Genomic DNA, 20,969 nt, shown 5'->3' with positions numbered 1-20,969 from the left:
CAAGGAAAAAGATTCTCTCCTAAAGCAGCTAGAAAGGAAAGCAGCCCTGTGGACACCTTGACTTGAGCCCACTGAGACCTGAGTCAGAAATACAGAACTGCAAAATAATATATTTGTGCTGCTTCAAGTCACTAAGTTTGTGGTGATTTGTTATAGCAGCAATAGGAGACTAATACACATAGTTCCAAATTTTCAAGCTACAGATCCTAACAACTCCTTATTTTTAAGATAGCCCAAACACCTGGGTTTCAGGCAATACCCATGAATAAAAACAAATCTTCAGAAAACACTCATCTCTGTAATCACCCAGGATCCTCCTAGCTTCAGTCCCCAAAAGTTAGCACTCCTGCTTTACCTAGCATCTTTCTTTTACTACAGTCCTGTGAGGCAAGTGCCGCTATCACCACCCTTTGCCTGACAAATGAGGACTCTAAGGCTGAGAGTGTGTGTCACAGGTGTCACCTGGTGCTGCAACAGATACCCTGTCCCACCAGGACTGTGAACCCATCCCGGCAACTGCTACAGGCTGAGGAAGATTAAGCTTAGCTTAGGGGAATCCACTCCCCTGGAGCTTGCTGGGAGATGATACCAGTTACCTCTCAGCGTGCAGTTAGAACAGTCCAGCCCCTCATCCCAGGCTGAACAATTTCTGTGATGCAACTCACGCTCCAGAATCCTCTAAGGGATGAGACTGAGGCTAAACTTCGGAAACCAGCATGTTTTCCTCGTCACCTTATAGGTTTCTCCTGAAACTACTTCTGTGGCTGACTCCTTTATCTAAGAAACCCCTTCTCAGGCTCTGTTCTATTGGACCTGACCTAAGAGGGATACAGTAAACTCACATTTCACAGGGATTCGAACTCAAGTAATCTCTGCCCAGAGCCTTTGCTCCATAATATGTTACCTTCTCAAGTCTTAACTCCTTTTGACTCTACTGCTTCTGTTTCTAACCACTCCAGCTCAAATTGAATCTCCTTCCTTGTTCCTCTAAGCTTTTCTTTTAGAAGTCTGAGGAGTAGTTTTACCCCTCAGGCTCCTCCCACTCTTGACCAACTCGGTAGACCGTATGGCTTCAATTTTGCCTCTCAGGACTCATCGACTGCTAAGGGCCTGTTTCTCTGATGCTCCACTGGAGCTCCCCCCTCCTCCCCAGTCCACAGCAAAGAATAACTCAGGCACAGAGGACTTGCCTTCACAGATGAAGCTAGAAAAATACAGCATGGCCCTTTATATCCACAAAGGAAGCCATCCCTTCTTCTCAGGGAATGAGACCGAAGCTGTTTTCTGACGATTGAATGGATTTATACTGAGATGGGCATGCCCTTTCTAGCGTCCTTGTTGCAAAGGTACACATTTGTCAGAATTCAGTTTCGGTATCTGACACTTTGGCCAATATGGATGTTGTAGAACAGTCCCCGCCCAACGCATCACCCAGGTTTCAAATGATGTAAAATAAGAGAATGATATGGTAAGAAGAGTAGGGGTTTTGGAGTCATACCAATGTAAGCTCTAATGTAGATTCTATCACGGATTTTAATCTCTTTGAGCCTCAGTTTCCTCATATGTAAAATAGCCTAGTAATATGAACACCTCTCAAACCATTATGAGGATGAAATTTGTTCCAAGTGTAAAGTCTAATCTCCATGCCTGTATATAATAATCGCCAGGAAATATGCTTTCCCTTCCTCCAAGAAAATTACTCTTCTATTGTTTTTTTGGTTTTGTTGGGGTTTTTTTAGCCGCTATTGTTTGTTCTCCCCTGGGATGGTGTACCTACGAGTATGTCACAAAGTATTAGAAATATTGAGCATAATTCATTGAGTACTTATTGCATAGCAGGCATTGTGCCAGTGCTTTATGTTATCTCAGTTATTTAATTCTTATGACAAAATAATAAAGAGTTAAAAAAATAGTAACCCATTTCACAGATGAAGTCTCTGAGACACCAGAATGTTAAATAACTTGCCTAAGTTCAAAAAAACTTACAACCTACGATTGGTTGAACCAAAATATGGACCTGTGTCTGACTCTAGAATCCTTCCCCTATTCTTTTCATTTTTTGTTTAATTTAGAGAATACTTTGCTAGTTTTCTAGATGGATTTTCACAATGTGATAACCCCTGAATTGAAAACAGAAACACAGAAGTATCTGTTTTAGGTCTTCCCATGACATTGTTGTAGACATTTTAAAAATACATGGGCAGAGAAATGACTTTCCAGGGCACTGATGAAGGAGCTAGAGATATAGACTCAAGGATACAGACTCTGCTTTCACGTCCCAGATAAGGAGTGGTCTCCCTTATGCTGTACATAGATCAATAACCAGCAGAACCAAGTCAGTGTTTATAAACATTCCCTTTAAAAGTGCATGGAATTTTTTACCTGAATTCTTCTGGAGTGGTGAAATATAGCTCAGTAGACTAGACTTGAGGCATAGTGAGGTTTCAGGTGCTTTCCCAGCCCCAGGAAGTTATTGGGTAGAGGACATGCTTGACTGATGATGGGCCAAGAGACTCTAGGGAAACCACGTGTACATACATCCATCTACCCTGGTTTTGTGGGGTCTCCTGCTTTTCTTAGGTGCTGTGCCCTTGACTAGACAAATTAGGAGCACACAGTTTTCACAGTGTTTTAGAGGAAGATCTTCATGCAAACCCATAACCTACCAACAATTCTTCATTATTGGTCTCATTGTCAAATACCGTGAGAGAAATCTGTGTCTTATAATTATGAAAGCAGGGACAGAAAATGCAACTGGAAAACTACAAGAAAAAAAAACTAATAGTGGGGGAAGGGAATGAAAGCTAACCTGATCAAACCAGCAAAATAAGAAAAGGAAAAAGAAGTAATAAACAATGTACATGAGATAAACAACACAGATAAAACTGTAAAATTGTATTTGAAAGCCTGAAACAAAAACCAAACAGATGGAAAGATATACCACATACTTGAACAACAGGACTATGACAGAAATGCCAATTACATACATTTAATGTGATTTAACTTAGAATCTTGGGCTTCCCAGGTGGTGCTATATGCCAATGGAGGAGACACAAGAAACGTGGGTTTGATCCTTGGGTCAGGAAGATCCCCTGGGAGGAGGGCATGGCAACCTGCTCCAGTATTTTTGTCTGGAGAATCCCATGGACAGAGGAGACTGGCGGGCTACAGTCCATAGGGTCACAAAGAGTCAGACACACAACTGAAGCAACTTAGCACACATGCACACAACTTAGAATCATAATGGGATTTTCTTGGGGAGTGGGTAAAAGGATCTTGGAATTTATACAGAGGTGTAAGTGTCTGAGAATGGCCAACCATATAAAAGAACAGTGAGGGAGAGCTTATGTTGGCAGATACCAGAAAAATCCATACAGCCACAGTAAAAATGCACTGGTACAGAAATCAACAAGTAGATCAGTGGACTAGAATATATAAACCAAAAATTTATCTCAGTATATATGAGATTCTAATATTTCACAAATATTCAATTCAGTAAGAAAAAAAACATATTTTAATCAGTGATACTGGATCAATTTATCCTTTTGGAAGAAGATAAAAGTGAACTTTCATTTTAAACTCCATAGCAAAACAAGTTTCACATGCATGAATATTTAAATGCAAAATGACAAAACAATTTAAAAAAATATCCTTCCCAGAAAAGCTAGGAGACTTCATATATGATATAGAATAGAAATGCATAAACTGTTTTTTAAAAGAGGTATCTTTTGGCTCTATGGAAATATTTAAATCTTGTTTGTCAAAAAATACCATATACAAAGTACAATGGATGAGAAATATACTGAGGGGGAAATACTATAATATGAATGACAGATAAAATTTTAACATCTATAATATTTTTTAAAGTTCTCATAAATTGACAAGAAAATAATACATAAATGTTTTTCCACACATCACTGGTACAAATATGAAATATTATAACATCTTAGGAACAGTAGGAAACTATCCTATAGGGCAAAAAAATATATATATACACACATAATAAGAGCATTTAGTGCAGCAGCATTTATTATGGAGGAGTAATTGGAGGCACAGTATAACCCCTCAACAAGACATTAGTCAGCTGTGTTAGATGAGGGGTCCCCAACCTCTGGGATCTAATGCCTGATGATCTGAGGTGAAGCTGATATAATAATAATAGAAACAAAGTACACAATAAATGTAACGCACATGAATCACCCCAAAACCACGTCCCCCACCCCATCCATGGAAAAACTGTCTACCTTGAAATTGGTCCCTCATGCCAAAATGGTTGGGTACCACTGTGTTAAGAGTACATTCACACCATGGACTTTTAGGCAGCCATTGAAAACAATGAAGTAAAAGCAGGTGCGTGGTGTACACACATGTGTATGCGTATGTGTGTGTGTATCTCTATGTGAGCATGGGGAAAAAGTGTATCAGGGTTATTGAGATGGATTATAGGTGGGGAAGATAAAAGTGATGGGAGGGAAAGGTGAAGGAGGTAGAGGTGAAGACAAAAAAGGAAAAGAACAATATTTCACACAGAAAAAGCATGTATAAAATCACATTTGTGTCTTTATAAGAATGCATATAAGTATATATAAGAGAAAATCAACATTTTAAAAGTTATATTTTTGCTCAAACTTCTTTATCTAAGAACTCTTAACCAATTCAGAGTTATTAATTCAAATTGTGGCATGTCAACGAGAGTTTGCTGTGTGGCTCAGGGAACTCAAACAGGGGCTCTGTATCAACCTAGAGGGGTGGGATGGGGAAGGAGATGGGAGGGAGGTCCAAAAGGGAGAGGATATATGTACACCTATGGCTGATTCATGTTGAGGTTTCACAGAAAACAGCAAAATTCTGTAAAGCAACTATCCTTCAACAAAAAATAAACAAATTCAAAAATTTTTACAAATTGTGGCATGTGTGCTCAGTCGTGTCGAACTCTTTGAGACCCCATGGACTGTAGCCCACCAGGCTCCTCTGTGCATGGAATTCTCCAGGCAAGAATACTGGAGTGGGTTGCTATTCCCTCTTTAAATTGGTGATTTCTTTTTCAATGAATTAAAGCTAAGCAGCAGTTTGGAAAGAAATCTTTTTAATGACACAGAGTTTAGATTTTTGAGAATTTTATTGTTTATCTTTGCTACACAGTTTTCTATACTAATCTGAATCTAGGAGAACAGACTAATGTTTAGGCCTATAATTCTCAAACTTTAGCTTCTATCAGAATCAACAGAGGGCTTATGAAAAGACAAAACGCTTGACTACCAGGCCCCACCCTCACACCCACTCCTACACCCCCACTCCCCAACTCCAAGATTCTGAGTCAGTAGGTCTGAATTAAGACTAAAGAATTTGTACTCCTGACAAGTTCCCCAGGGAGTTTGACACTGTTGGCCTGGGAAACACATTTTGACTACCAATGGTTGAAAGCAAGCTAGTGTCTACATGAGGAAAAATGACTCACAACATGTCCCCTTCACTGCAGTTGTACTCACATTTAGGCCAGCTTTCTTCCAATAATAGTTGCTATACTGGTTAATCATGCACTTTGTTTTTTCTTTAAACTTTTCTTCTGAATCCATAGACCACCAAGGATCCAGGTTTCCATTTTTATCATATTTTCGACCTGGCCAAAAGGAAAGTTAAAATATATTTGCATTATTTATGGAAACAAATAAATTTCTTCATCTTCCCTTTCCTTTACTTCTACAAGCCGTGAAAACACAGTCTCAGCATCAGGGACCACTCCTGGAAGCACTTCCTGCTTTCTCTCCAGTGTCACAGGTTAATTAATGGTAAAAAGTGAGGAAAGGCGAAAAAGGTCTGAGGAAGTTCTTTACTTCTAAGCAACCAAGAATACTTTAAGGTTTATCAACTTATGGCATGTACCATTCTTGACCAATCTCAGATTGTTTCTACCCACTCTGACCCCAAATATTCTCGAAATTATGAAATGAAATGGCTGCCTTCAGAAAGCCCATGGAAGGAGTCAAAGCACCGCTGCCTGTGAAATTCCAAATGATCCATAGGAACAGCCTCGGTGAGTCACTCACACCCTGAGACCACAGCCCCTGACTCAGCGCTAAAAGGATCGTGTTTCCTCCAAGTTGCCAGCAGCCAAGAGACATATAAAACCTCTCTTATGAATCATTCCACAGCCATCAGTGTAGATGGAAGGCCCATCTGTCCTGCTCTGACAAGGAAGGTTGCTCTAAAAAGAGAACTTGGAACAAGAATGGAAATCTCCAAAACACAATGGAAATAAAGATGAGTTATACATGCTTTTTTGCTACAGGTTCATTGTTCATTTTCCCTGCATCCCTCAAAAAAAAAAAACCCTCTAGGTATATCTGGACTATCTCTTATACTCAAGGTTGTTATTGGTTTAAATTTAATTACACAGAGAACTCTTCAGTGAGCTTAGAAGAAAGTCCCCAAAGCAAAGGTGTTAAGGAAAATGACCCAGAGCTCTTCAGCAAGGCTGCAAGCCACTACCACCCCAACCCCCCCACCCCTGGAGAGCTCCGAGTCACTGTCCTTGACCCGCTAACCAAGTGATCATTAAATAGTTACTGTGCAATGCACTCTTCTAAGTATTGGTTATGGAATGAAATGCCGTCTTCAGATTCTGTCCAAAAGGCTGCCAGAAGATTCTGAGGGAGAACTATACTGAAGTTTCCCAGGGGGAAAAAAAAAAAAGCCTAGAACCAAGAGACCACTACTGGCTTTTGTTTCTTAGCTAAGACTCTCCTCTCAGATAACCCAAATATAGCTCAGGGGATTCAGGTGACTCCCAGGCAGCTACATTTCAACAGGGAGGGGTGGCAAGGGGAGCAAAAAACTCTGGTGATTAAGGAAAGCTGCTGGGAGTAAAGAATTATCCAGAAGGAGAGGAACCAAAAGGGTCTCTGGCCCTGGGGTAGACATCCAGGAAAGGATGTTGGAGATCTCACAGATACGGAAGAAAGAGGTCCCTCTAAACAGTGCTGCCTTGGGCTAGGCAGTTCCTGAGTCTGCCCTGTATACCACTGTGTGCCAGGCTCGCTCTGTCCACGGAATTCTCCCGGCAAGAATACTGGAGTGGGTTGCCATTTCCTTCTCCAGGCGATCTTCCCAACCCAGGGATCGAACCCACATCTCCTGCTTGGCAGGTGGATTCTTTAACACTGAGCCACCTGGTAAGCCCAAATGAGAAAGGAGTTCTGATTAAAAATGATGACTTTCAAAGGGCAATCATTTCTTTAGTTTGTGCAATACTCTGCTCTTTTAGCTTTTATGTCATCAAGATACACACCATACTCTATATTATGCATTATCAGGAAAACACAGACTTTCTAAAAGAAATTCTGAATACATGACAGCATAGAGGAAAACAGAGATTAAACATTGCATAAGCCTTGAAATAGTGTAAAGGAATCAGTTAGCCAAGTTTCAGAGTCCTAACTGCCTGAGTCCTAACTTGGCAGGATGTATACTCATCTTCAGAGCAGAGCTCACACCTCCAGGGAGAGTATCTCAAAATGGTGAATAAAGAAAGGAAGAGAAGCTATAAAGTCATTCCTATAACTACTGTGGCAGCTACAGCAATTCAGATCTAAATGCAAAACTAATTTCATTGAAATTACAAGGTCTGTTTTAATTCTACCCCATCTCCAACAGGAACAATTATTTATTTATTGCAAGCTAATACAACAAGACATGGGGGGAAGTGTTCAATCAGCAATTATACTGCTTTGGATAATCTTCAGTCTAAGACAATGTCACTCTCCAAAGATAATAGCAACAATTAACATCCATATCATCAACATGACCATAAAAGCATCAGCTTATACATTGAATCGGTACTTACCATTATTATCAAATCCATGTGTAAATTCATGTCCAACAATTACTCCTATAGCACCATAACTCAGAGATCTATGGCATAAATATATAATTGAGTTAAAATTATAAGCATGAATGTCAGAGCATAATTCTTTTTTTTTCAATGAAAAGCCAAGACAATCTGTTTTCTACTAACCACATCCACAAAATTGTAATAAGAAAAAAAAGTAAACACATCCTTGTCATTGAAATAGACAAAGAAACTATCATTTCTAATGGTGTCACTATGAGCATATATAAGCCTTAGTTTCTACCCAGTGAAATCAGGGATATGAAAGGGATGGTTTCTAAAGTCCCTTTCAGCCCTGAGGCTTCTGTGGGTATATATACCCACTCTAGCTGCAGTTTATATTTATAAACACCCAAAGCAGTAGCAGGTTTTGAGAAGATCCTGTCAGTAAACATACTGTTTATTTTTCATCTGTTGAAAAATCACTATAGACTTAGAAGTTAAATTGTTTTCCAAATGTAGACATAAAACAGGAATAGAGCAGAGATTAAAAGGGATCACCCTGCTTTCAAAGGTAGTCACATTCCTCTGCTTCTGTGACAGACAAATTCACAGGCGGACAGCAAAGACTATGAAGCCTGAACCAGATTTGGAAAAGGTGTTAGAGTATTTCTGTTCACCTACAAAGGCGACCGCTGACCGTTCCACACACCCTGAATGCGTGTGCCCCGCCTCCCACCAAGAGGTGATCTATTTCCTTCCCCTTGAAACTGGACGGCCCTCGGGACTTGCTGTGGCCACCAGAATGCAGTGCAAGGGGCCAGGTGTGACTTCTGGGCTGAGGCCTTACAGCTTCCATTTTTATGCCCTCTGGGAAGTCAGTTGCAATGTAAAGAAGTTGGAGTAATGAGCTGGAGATGCCAAGTGAAGCAAGTGAGAGATGCCAAACATTGAGAGACATCTAAAGGACGAGAGAAGCCCAGCCATTCGGGCCAGCCTAACCAAGGCACCAGACATGTGAGTGAAGTCATCTTAGATCCCATGGCCCCAGTCGAGCTGCTCAGCCAATACTACATGGAGCAGAAATAAGCTGTCTTGACTGAAGTACTGCCCAAACTGCAGAATCATGAGCTAGCAGTGGTGGCACTTTGTTACATAGCAATAGGTAACTGAAAGAGAACATATAAATGATATATCAGGAAATCAGTAAGGGGGTTCCCTATGTATATGTCTGGGATCTTCTCTTTCAACTAAAAGTTCCCTGAAGACAAAACCCTTATCTATTTGATTGCTGCTAAATTCTCTGGATCTAGGACACGGTAAATGAGTAACAATGATTTAACTAACTGATTAACTTGACCATTTCTTGCAAGTTACTTATTTTAGTCATTCAATGTGTGCATGAGGATTACAGACAACTTTAAATCCTTGTTATAAGGATTCTTCCTGAGATTTGTAATTATACAAAAATATTTCACAGTTGCTTCCTGACATGCAACATCAAAATCACCCAGCACCAGATAGGACCTATAAGTGGAAGGAACAAGAAATTTGAAGCAACATGTTATTACAGGACATAATGATCCTTAACATGCTAATTGCTTGTCACAACTATACCCAAGGAAGTGCTGCAAGATTTAATTTTTCCCCTTGGTGGCAATTCCTTCCTTTGTTATTTCTTTCCTGCAAGGTAATTTGCATTTGAAAAAAAAATGCTTTCCTACTGTTTTTCCATCATTGCAAACCTTCATTAAAGAAGTAAGAGTAAAATGATGCATTTCAATCATAGAGCTATGAAAGCAGGGTGGGACAAACTTGTGATTCTATATAGAGCTAATTTTTGCAGCAGTAGTTCTCACTATGCAGCCTGTAACATTTCGTTTTTCCAGGACTCTTAGCTCCAAGAATAGTACTCAGCCCTCAGTCAATGCTGTTGACTGGATGAATTTAAGGGATGAACCATGGGGGCTTATAGCAACTGCTCTGCAATAAATGTCCCTTAAGAGGGACTGCTCGAACGAGCTTCCTATTCACAAAGGGTAATAGAGAATTCAGAAAATGATTGAATCATTGTAAGTTTCAGTTCTCAGTTACATAATCACAATCCTTTGGACAAGAGACAAAAAGTAAAAGTAATTTTAGATGACTAAGCCTGACAATGATAATGTTTCATAACACTAAATTTGCATCTTTCATTTTATCAATGGACATTATTTAAATTAGCATGTCATAAAAATAAATAAATAAATTCGTATGCCTTTTAAAATGTGACTGACTGGCCAGAAACAAGAAGACTCCTGCAGAGAAAATCTAGCCTTCCAAAAATAAAACGGAAAAGATGACAATTTTTCCACCTACTCAGTTTCTCTTTTGTTCTCACCACCCAATGGGTTTCACATATGCACAGGATTTGCTGTCAACAGCAAAGCAATTGTGATCTCACTCTGTCATCAAGCAAAGGCTACTCTATGCCTGACGTGGAAATTCATAAAAATCTCAGAGTTACAAGCAGCTTTAAGGTCATCTAGTTCAATTCCTTAGCAGAGGCATAGGTCCCCTCTACAAAAACCCATTCAAATGGTCCTAAGAGTTCTCTTCTTAGGCATGCCCAATAACCAGGAGCTCATCCCCTTCTGAAGCGGCCCATTCCCTCTTTGAGTAGTTCTAGATAAAACAGCGCTCCCTAGTGCTGACCTGGAATCTCTCTTCTATCTATTGGTCTGGTGTGGTGGTACAAGATGTTCTAGATGAATACCCTCTGACCTCCCCAAATTTACTAAATGATTTTGCCACCCTAACTTTCTTTCAAAAACATGAAGATGCTTATGAGGTTATCCCACAAGTACTCTTCTCAAGTTCTTTCAACTCTTTCTCATCTGTCATGAATTCGAGGCCAGCAATTTCCAAAACACAGGAAAAAGGGAGGAAAAATTAAACACATTTAGATAGATTTTTCTTGAAGAACTTCTTGGGAATTTCTACGCTGCTAAGTACTGTGATTCTCCAAAAGAAAGGGAAGGGAAGGACGATTCACCTCCATTACTACTTCATGGGACACACACTTTGGAATATGCTGTCCTAGGCCATTTAAAATCCTGATTTTTTTCTCTGGAAACAATTCAGCTTGTTGATATCACCACAATTAGACACAACACTCATGAGGGGGCTAAGCTGACCAGTGTGAGGAGAGAGAATAAATACCCACTCATTGGATCTGGAGGAGATCCATCTAGAAGAGATGGATATATGGGAACCCATCTCACTACACTGTGATTCCCATCTCAACAGCATCACCATATTTCCAATGCTGAGTGTCCAAAAGATGCTTAATAATTATTGAATGGATATCTTAACAGAGGATGGATGACTTCAGTGCAAAACATAGAACCCCTAGGGAAAAAAAAAAATTTCTCTCGCTCAGCATAAAGGTGAACATCAACATTTCCTAAGTTTCTATGATTTTGACTTTTATATCAGAAAATCATCTCATGGACATGATAAACATATCCACTGATCAATAAATTCAAACTCCAACCTGACTATGTCCAAGTGTCCAGGCATATAACCACAATAACAGATCAGTTTAACTGCTAATGATAAGCAACATCAAAAAATTCTAGGACCCTCTTTAGTTTGAAGCAAGCTTAGCAAATATTTAGTCTGTCTTTAACTTTATGGAAATATATATAAATTTCTAATCTTAACAACACAAAAATTGATTACAAATATTTGAACACTGGTTAAAACTGTCTGAACACTGATGAAAACTGCCGACAAAGGTCTGTCTAGTCAAAACATGATTTTTCCAGTAGTCATGTATGGATGTGAGAGTTGGACCATAAAGAAAGCTGAGTGCAGAAGAATTGACGCTCTTGAACTGTAGTGTTGGCGAAGACTATTGAGAGTCTTTTGAACTGCAAGGAGATCCAACCAGTCCATCCTAAAGGAAATCAGTCTGGAATATTCATTGGAAGGACTGATGCTGAAGCTGAAGCTCCAATACTTTGGCCACCTGATGCGAAGAACTGACTCATTGGAAAAGACCCTGATGCTGGAAAAGATTGAAGGCAGGAGGAGAAGGGGATGACAGAGGACAAGATGGTTCAATGGCATCATTGACTCGGTGGACATGAGTTTGAGCAAGCTCCGGGAGTTGGTGATGGACAGGGAAGTGGGGTCACAAAGAGTTGGACACGACTGAACGACTGAACTAAACTGATGAAAACTATACAGCTGAAACCTGGGATGACATGAATGGGTTTTGTCCATCCAAACTGGTCAATTTTATGTATGCTAATGACAGTGCTTCCCTATGGGAGGCTTTATTGGTGCCTGATCCTGTCCCTGAGCACTCTCTATTTTTAAGCACACCAATCTGACAGCTTCTAACTGCCAGCACCTGAAACTAGTTACCTGAGGGCTTTCTCTAGCCACCAGAGCCCTCTAGGCGTATGCAGGGCAATGCCAGTGAGTTAAAACACCCAGTGGCAGCCTTCAATCAGTTGTGGAAAGTGAGTTGGAAAACAAATACCCCAGCTCCCTTGCCCCTGAGATGAAACTGTGCTGAAGCTTGTTCTACAGTTTTCCAGCAGAAATGAATTCAAGTTGCCCACAGTAATAATTGGCTTAAAAAAAAAGTGAAGGAGAATTTCCCTGGTGGCCCATTGGTTAAGAATCCACCTGCCAATGCAGGGCACATAGGTTTGACCCCTGATCCAGGAAGATCCCACAGGCTTCAGAGCAACTAAGCCCATGTGACACATCTACTGAAGCCTGTGCGCCTAGAGCCAAATACTCCACAACAAGAGAAGCCACCACAATGAGAAGCCTGTGCACCACAACTAGAGAGTATCTCCTGGTGTCTGCCACTAGAGAAAGCCCTCCTGAAGCAACGAGGAGCCAGAGTAGCCAAAAATAAATAATTTTTTAAGTGGAGGAGAAGGCAGATAAGGAGAGCCAGAATGAGATGTGGTTATGAATGCATGAATGGTCAGAGTAATGCAACTTTGCTAGTTTTGAAGATGGAGGAAGAGCGGCATGAGCCAAGGAATGTGGGCCACCTCCAGAAGCCAGAAAAGGCAAGGAAACAGACTCCTCCCTATAGCTTCCAGAAAGAAATGCTGCCCTAACAACATCTTGTGTTTAGCACAGAGAGACCCAGGTTGGAGTTCTGACCTACAGAACTGTAAGCTAATAAATTTACATTGTTTTAAGCCACTTCATTTGTGATAACTCATTATGACCATCATAGAAAATTCATCTGACACACTTAGTTGGTTTCCTTTCTTCCCTGTCCCACTTCCTCACTGCCCTGGTGGTATTTCCTGGTGTCACCTCTGAGAAGAACTACTTGCACTTGAATCCTTGTTACAGAATCTGCTTCTGGGAAAGCCCAAATAACAACATTGCCACTGTATTTCTCTTATTTACATACGTATGTGATCCTATATCTTTTTAACCTGCAGAATCATATTCAAATTGTCACCAAAATAAAAGTGACTACTAAAATCAAGACTACATTTTTCGTGCATTAAAGCATCAGCGCAAGCAAAGGCACATAATAAAAGTGGTGATATAACTGACAATGATTATTAGAATTCCCACTATGTCTGGAAGTTATGAATTACATGAGTCTACAGTCAGTTGGTATTGACGGCCTCTAAAGTGAAATCCCTAACTCCATACACTGTCCATTTCTGACCTGTTGTATAGCTACCCAGATTATGCTTCTAAAGACAAACTTCACTATCTCTACTTGCTCAAAAACATCAGTATCTTCTATTGCCTAATGTCCAGGCTCCTTACTGGAATTCAGAGCACTCCAATATCAAACATCAACCTCCTTTTCCAGACTTCCTTTCTACTATTTCCCTTCAAACAACACTTGGACTCGCCAAACTAGACTCTTTGCTATTCTAAAGGCAATCTTCTTCCCTTTTTTCACATCATTTCTTCCATTTGGAATGGGTTTAAATCCATCACCAGAAACTCAAATCCCAACAGTCCTTTAAGGTTCACGTATTTCCAGTATGCATCAATACATAAGTAAACAAATGCATAACAAATGAAAGCTCCCTCTGTACAGGTTAGCTTTCTTATCCAGTCATACAACCTGGTAACAAGCATCAGGAAACAACTAACATGATGAGAATGGGGACTAACCCATGCTGGGTTCCATGCTTTCTTTTGTTTGGTTTTGCTTTTTTTTTTTTTACTTTATATTCTGTGCTCTGCCAAACATCATGTTCTTCCTTCCCTGTCAGTAACTGGTTTCTCTTATTAGTTTACTTACCGAGGATATTCTGTTCCCCAAAAGAAAGGCTTCTGGAGTTCTCCTGCTGGAAATCCTAGGAGAAAGACAAACAAACATGACTGTAAGGGATATAGAGATTGATTTGATGATAAATACCTGACTGTAGCTTTAGCCTTGGAGTTTCAAAGGCCCATCAGAAAGGTACTCCTCATGGAGCTGGGAGCCCTCAAATAGATCCAACTGCCTCTAAGATATTTATTCAACCGAGTCTGAAATCAGTGCATTCCATCAGTTTCAAGGAAACCATTTTGTGTGGATACACTATGGGCAGTAGTGCAGGCTGCTGTGAGAGGGGTTCCTTCAGACACAGGGCATGAAAGAGGCTTCCCGCTGTCCTGCAGCTTCCCCTGACACAGAAAGAGATGGCTTCATGGGTGCACAACCAGTGCAGTCACACAGGGCCCCATGCAAAAGAACCTCACATTGGATTTAACGCTCTGTTGTCACTGTCTGAAAGGCTTAACAATTTTATGTTTGAATGTGATTTTGGAAGTGGAGACCAAGGGGACAATAAAGCACGTTTGTGAGTAAAGGAGCCATGCACGACATTTCTGTCCACAGTTTCTGTTATGCTCTATTTGCACACAGCATACAAGATGCTCCCTGGAAGTACAGAACTCTGATAGACCCACAACACGTGTGAGTTCAGCAAAATTCAAAGCGAGCACAAGTTAACTATGCTACATCTAGGACTGAATAGGTGGGGGTTCTGACAGCCACAAGAGGGCTCTTTCAACTGGAACCAGAATTTGCTTTGACCACCAAAAGCAGCAGTGGCATTCTAAGAACGTGAATAAGAATTCTATCTTATTAGATAAGAATTCTATCTTACTCCTGTTACTTCACTGCATTAGGCAACCACATACACCAAAATGATGACATGAAAGGGAAAGATAGGACTACCCCGGTCTTTTTCCCTTTCAGCCCTTCCTTATTCATCAGTATACCAAAGGTAGAGATTGTTGATAGAATGCACATGTAGTAAGAAATGAAATAAAACCTGCTGAATTAGTTTTATGCAGTGTTTCCACCATCCTGACAAGAAGAAAATACATACTCATGTATAAGCTGGAAAATACAAACTATAATTTTGGTGATTCCATAGCTCAAGTAAAAGTTCTTGTATCTGTATTTGTTTTGGCATTGTACAATATAAAGATGAATGGTAAAATAATGCTGATGATTTAAATTTTTAGTTTTCCTTACAACTCACAGTACCAAATAGCAGATAAAAAATACTGTGACCAGTCTACAGAATGAGAGAGCAAGGAAGGAAGGCCAAAGCTTTCTATTGCAGCCCCTTGACAGCACTTTTTCCTGCTTTCTGAAAAGGAGGTCCCCGTTTCTTCATTTGGTACCGAGCCCCACAAATGATGTAGCTGGCCCGGGGTGCAGACGAGTGGGAGAAATGCCTTGCTTTGCTTTGCCACTGCAACTCACCTTTAAATTTTGTACCCTGGAGTGGATCCTAGGAGCTGCACTTACAAGTCATTACAACTGCGAATTGCAATGAATAGTAACAAAAAAAAATTAGAAAAAGATACTTTCTGCAACATCCCTGCCTGTCACAGGGCTACTGCTCAAGGCTCCTAGAGATTGAAAGCTCTTTCATGAGTTCAAAGGCTTTCTCTCCCTTCTTTTCCTCTCAACAACCTGTCTATCTCCCCTCCAAGATAGGACATTATGAGTCACGAGGGCAGGAAAGCAGGTTCTTTATTTAGAAATGAAATATTAATTTGTGCAATTCATATATATATTGTTGATATGTTCTTAATAACATCATAGTTTGCAATATCAAGGTACAAAAACCTTATTGTACAACAGAGATGGATCCAGCCTGGAGTCCTCTCTCTTCCTGCTGCTTTCACATAATGGAAACTGCATCTGACTCGAGAGGGGTGATGTCAAATAAATCTTCATAATTTCCACATTTTCTTAAATATCCTTGGCATCTTTACATCAAAATTCCATCCTCTTTTTGGTGATTACTTTTAGTAAGTCATTCTGACTTGGAGATATATATATATATGCAAATCACAGTGTTTGTATGAAAATTCTGTCTCATATAATATATATCATCAAAAAGCAATGATCTTTGCTAATGAGAACAATGATCATAGACCAGTGTGATTTAATTATTAAATCATTATGGCTTTCCTGCTTGGTAATGTGCCCAGCTGGCAGCATTTATGTCCACTGCCAACCCCTTTTCAGGAAAGCATCTGACACCTGCCTGAGGCTCCTTTCTGCCGCCGTCGCTGTTAGAGGCCCCAGACTCGCCAGCCACAGCCATCATGCTCCCCTGATCATCTGGATCTTCACAGCTTGTCAGGGCCAGGGAACCCAACACTGATCAACACAAAAATCTGATGCCCTTAGGACCGTTTAGCTGAAGTGAATGGATTAACAGTTTAAGCTGCATTTTTGGAGATGTCAACTGGCAAGAGTGACAGATCAAATTTCAACAAGGCCAAAAGTATCTTATCTCATAAAGTGAGTGAGTTCTATTGAGCAAAGGGAGAAGTGAAAAATAAATAAATGGAAATGGGATTCTTTTTCTTTTTCTCTCCCTTTTTAATAGGCTTTTCTTATCTTTTTTTGCATATTCATTTTAGCTCCTCTTCTTCCCATTTCAGCACTGCCTTGCCACCTATTTCACACTTTTCAAGATTCTTTTTCCATCTGTATATTTATGGGAGACATCCCTTACAAGGTAAATTCGTATGTGTGCATATGTATGTACACATACAGACACATACATATATGAACATGAGAGGAGAGAGGGAGGGAGAGGGAGGAAAGAGAAGTATAACTATTAGACTGGCAAAAATTAATCAATTTAATAACAGGTAATATTGGCCAGGGTGTAGGAAGCATGTTAGTGGGAGTATAAATTGTTGCGAGCATTTTGGAAAGCAATTTAGTCATCTCTTAAACCTTTAAATGCCAGTGGTTCTCCAATTTTGCCATGTATCAGAATCACCTGGAGGGCTTACTGAAATACAGATTACTGGGCCCCACCCTTAGAGTTTCGAGTCAGTAGGTCCAGAGAGGTGGTTAGGAATTTGCACCTCTAACAAGTTCCCCTGTGAGGCTGATGCTTGGGCAACCACGCTTCAAGAACCACTGCCCAATCACTGGCTCACATGCACTGCAGAGTCATGACTAAATACATTTATTGCTGCATTGCTGTAACTGAGAAAACCGTGCAACAATCTAGATGTCCAACAGGAGGGGAATGACTTGATGATATAACTATTTTATGGACTGCTGTGCAGCAAAGGAAGAGTCAAGAGGTAGATCTCCATCTTCCAGCATGGGAAACACTCTAAGAAATGCTATTGGCATAAAGCAGGGCGTAGATATAGACATGTAAATGCCACTTATATATTTAAAATAACCCTCTTATCAGTTTGTGTATATGTATGAAAATTCACAGAAAAAGTCTATAAAATACATATCAAAGTGGTCACAGTAGTCATTTATCTCTTAGAGATCACTGGGATTTGGGGTGGTGGGTGGTTAATGGGGCTTTGGACATAAATGTAATGTTTTAAATACTGATTAATCAAAGGTAATCATCTGTAATTAAAATAAACTCTTTTAGAAATAACCATGTGTGGGGATTCCCTCGTGGCTCAGTGGTGAAGAATTCACCTGCCAACGCAAGAGACACAGGTTCAATTCCTGATCCGGGGAGATTCCACGGAGCGACTAGGCCTATGTGCCACAACTATTGAGCCTGTGCTGTGGAGCCCAGGAGCCACAACTACTGAAGCCCACGTGTCCTAGAGCCTGTGCTCCACAACAAGAGGACCCATGCATCTCAACTAGAGAGTAGCCCCCTCTCACCGCAACTAGAGAAAAGCCCATGAAGCAAAGAAGACCTAACACAGCCAAAAATAAATAAACAAATTTTTTAAAAGAGAAATAAATGTATGTGTGTTATAGAAAATTCTTCCAAAGATTATCCAAAAACAGTATATAGTTTACTCAGCTTACATGGCAGCATTTTGCTCATACATTTGTAAATACCAGCAAATTTCTATTTCAAGTAAAAATACAGCTTGTAGTAAAATAATTTCAAACACTAAAATTCGGACCAAAAAAAAAAATACTGGCATTTATATGGGCTTCCCAGGTGGTACTAGTGGTAAAGAATCCTCCTGCCAATACAGGAGATACAAGAGACATGGGTTCAATCCCTGGGTCAGGAAGATCCCCTGGAGAAGGGAATGACAACCCATTCCAGTATTCTTGCCTGGAAAATTTCATCAGCAGAGGAGCCTGGCGGGCTACAGTCCATGGGGACACAAAGAGTCAGACACGGCTATGCACAAACACACATGCTATAATAACCTCATTATTTGGTAGCAAAAAATTCTCTTTCTCAAATCTACAGGTAGGAAAATCATAAGGCCTGCTTCAGACTTTCTACTTGGTCAGCCTTCCATTTTCACTGCAGTTTCTCATAACTCTATTGATGAATATTGACTAATCTAGTTGCAGTCTTAGCAAAATGGTAACAGTAAAAGGCATAGAGTACTTTTGTTTAGGACACAACTGCGAAAGAACTGATCACATTCACTGGGTCAGGTTCAACTAGTTGGCCTTTAAAGTCACAGTTATATCCTAACTCTAGCTACACCTTTCCAGGAAAAGGCAAACACCTCAACACCTCTGGGTTCCAGTATTCATTTTATTAGTATAAAATCATATTAATTAGGTTTTTTTTATTACAGGTAAATATAGAGAAAAAATTAGCCCGTTATCCTAAAGTTTAGACCCTAGAAAATAAACATATGTCCTCAGGCATAGCAAATTCAAACTATTGAGCTTTATGCAAAAACCCAAATGGACTTTTTGGCCAATCTATTATGCGGAGAGATCAAAATAAAAATTAGTAATTTCTCTTTTTTCTCTCCCCCCAACCCAGAACTTCCCACTACTATGTTTAAAACTAGCTTCAGATATTTACTCAAATGTCCCTTTCTCATTAAGGCTTTCCCTAGTGCTTTTTTAAAGGAGCCAAGTATTATCCTTTCCCCCCCCAATTGGTTTATATCTCATCATAACACCACCATCTATGGTATCTACATTTTACTTATTGTCTATAAAGTATTATCTGTCTTTCCCCAATTGGTATGCAAGCTCCGTAACAAAAGGACTTTTATTTACTTTTACCATTCTTTCACTGCAATATCTTCAGAGCTGGAACAATGCCTGGCAGGTGGTAAGCACTCAATAAATATTTGTTGAGTAAATGGAATCTGCACTTTGTGAAACTCTAAAGGGTGATGGGGATTAAACATTACCTATAAGTGGGGGTTAGCCAAAGTCTAAAACATTACACAATATTATTAATACTATCGATGTGCTACTTCTTGAAGTTTCCACATTCAACACCAGAATAGGGATATGTTCCATTGTTCAAACTCTGGTTTTTGTTTACCTTCTAGATTAGGGACTCTGTTGGTTCTATTCCCTTATATTCATAGCCAAACTAGCGTAGTTTTGAGGTTTGCATATTTTTTTCCAATAAACTCTCAATCAGAAAGTAAATATTGACAAGATAAAAAGACCTGCCCAGCTCTGTGCCAATTCCATCACCCCTATGTCCTCTCAGCCCTCCCTACCACCAAAGAATAAAAGTAGGATATTTTCCCTTTTGTGGTTAGGGCATAGGCTACAATGAAAAAAATCAGACAAAATACTGATATAGATCAGAGTCCTTTGGTCCTAACAATATTGAACAAACTTAATCTCTTTTCCCTACATTCTTTGTATGTTTTCATGTAATTGTCACATTAATTCTAAGTTCCATATCTAACATCTGTAAGTGTATGGCTCAGAAAGGTTAACATGTGGCAAGTATTTTAAAAGCATTATCCTCCAAAGTTTGGTTATTTTTAGGTGTGAAGTTTTTTTAATATATGAACAATTACAAATGGTGACTATTTTAAAAATAACTATAGTCAGACTGGCACATCATTTCCTATTGTTTCCACGTTTGGTCAGATTTAACAAGATGGGAGGCCTCCAATTTTCAGTATGCATGTGAATGACTCTTTATGACCCCATGGACTATAGCCCACTAGGCTTCTCTGTCCATGGGGTTTCCCAGGCAAGAAAACTGAGGTGGGTGCCATTTCCTCCTCCAGGGGATCTTCCTGATCCAGAGATGAAACCCATGTCTCTTGCACCTCCTGCATTGGTAGGCAGATTCTTTACCACAGCGCAACTGGGAAATCCACACACACACAAAAGAATAAATCCATTCAACTTTCAGGAACATAGATAAAACTAGGGATCATCAAACTAAGTGAAGAAAGCCAAAACCTACAAATGTCCTCAAAAAAACAACAACCCAGGGAAAGGGAAAAGGATATAACTAGAAAAAAAATTCCATTTTGTAAAATCTAAAGAGGAAGGTGAATTGATACCAAAGCTCTCTAAAGTGTATGTTTAATTGAAATATTCTTTAAACTCAGTGGAGAAATACTGGATACATGGGAGTAGATACATACGTGTGTGGTGGAAAGGGGTTACCTATACACATGTGTGGGCTAATGGGTAAAAGATTTGTAAGATCAGTGGGGATCAGAGTTTTCAACAGGTCCCCAGTTATTTTGGTGCATCCTAGTTGCGACCCCCTGGATTCTCAACCCCTACTGGACATTAGAATACCTTGGGGAGGCTTTATAAAATAAACCCATGTCCCTGCCCCAGACACATCAGGTCACGATGTCTGGGATGGAGCCCTGAACGTCAGTATGCTGATGCATACTGAGCTTATAAAAGCTCCCCGGGTAATTCTAATATGCAAAC

General features: G+C 39.9%; 1 protein-coding gene across 2 annotated transcripts in view; it reads right to left on the bottom strand.

Moving 5' to 3' along the window:
- The window catches only part of PHEX (phosphate regulating endopeptidase homolog X-linked), a 196,015-nt gene that overhangs the window by 12,455 nt on the left and 162,591 nt on the right, over positions 1-20,969 (bottom strand). For both annotated transcript variants that reach the window (XM_043459539.1, XM_043459540.1), the window contains exons 17-19: positions 14,121-14,175; positions 7,844-7,911; positions 5,490-5,620 (exon numbers count right to left, since the gene is read on the bottom strand). In XM_043459539.1, coding sequence (XP_043315474.1) covers positions 5,490-5,620; positions 7,844-7,911; positions 14,121-14,175 — 254 coding nt within the window. The remainder of the gene's footprint in view (positions 1-5,489; positions 5,621-7,843; positions 7,912-14,120; positions 14,176-20,969) is intronic.

This window comes from Cervus canadensis, chromosome X, assembly GCF_019320065.1.
Source record: "Cervus canadensis isolate Bull #8, Minnesota chromosome X, ASM1932006v1, whole genome shotgun sequence".
NCBI lineage: Eukaryota > Metazoa > Chordata > Mammalia > Artiodactyla > Cervidae > Cervus > Cervus canadensis.
Note: the sequence above shows the minus strand (reverse complement) of the source record. Positions and strands in the feature narration are given on the sequence as shown.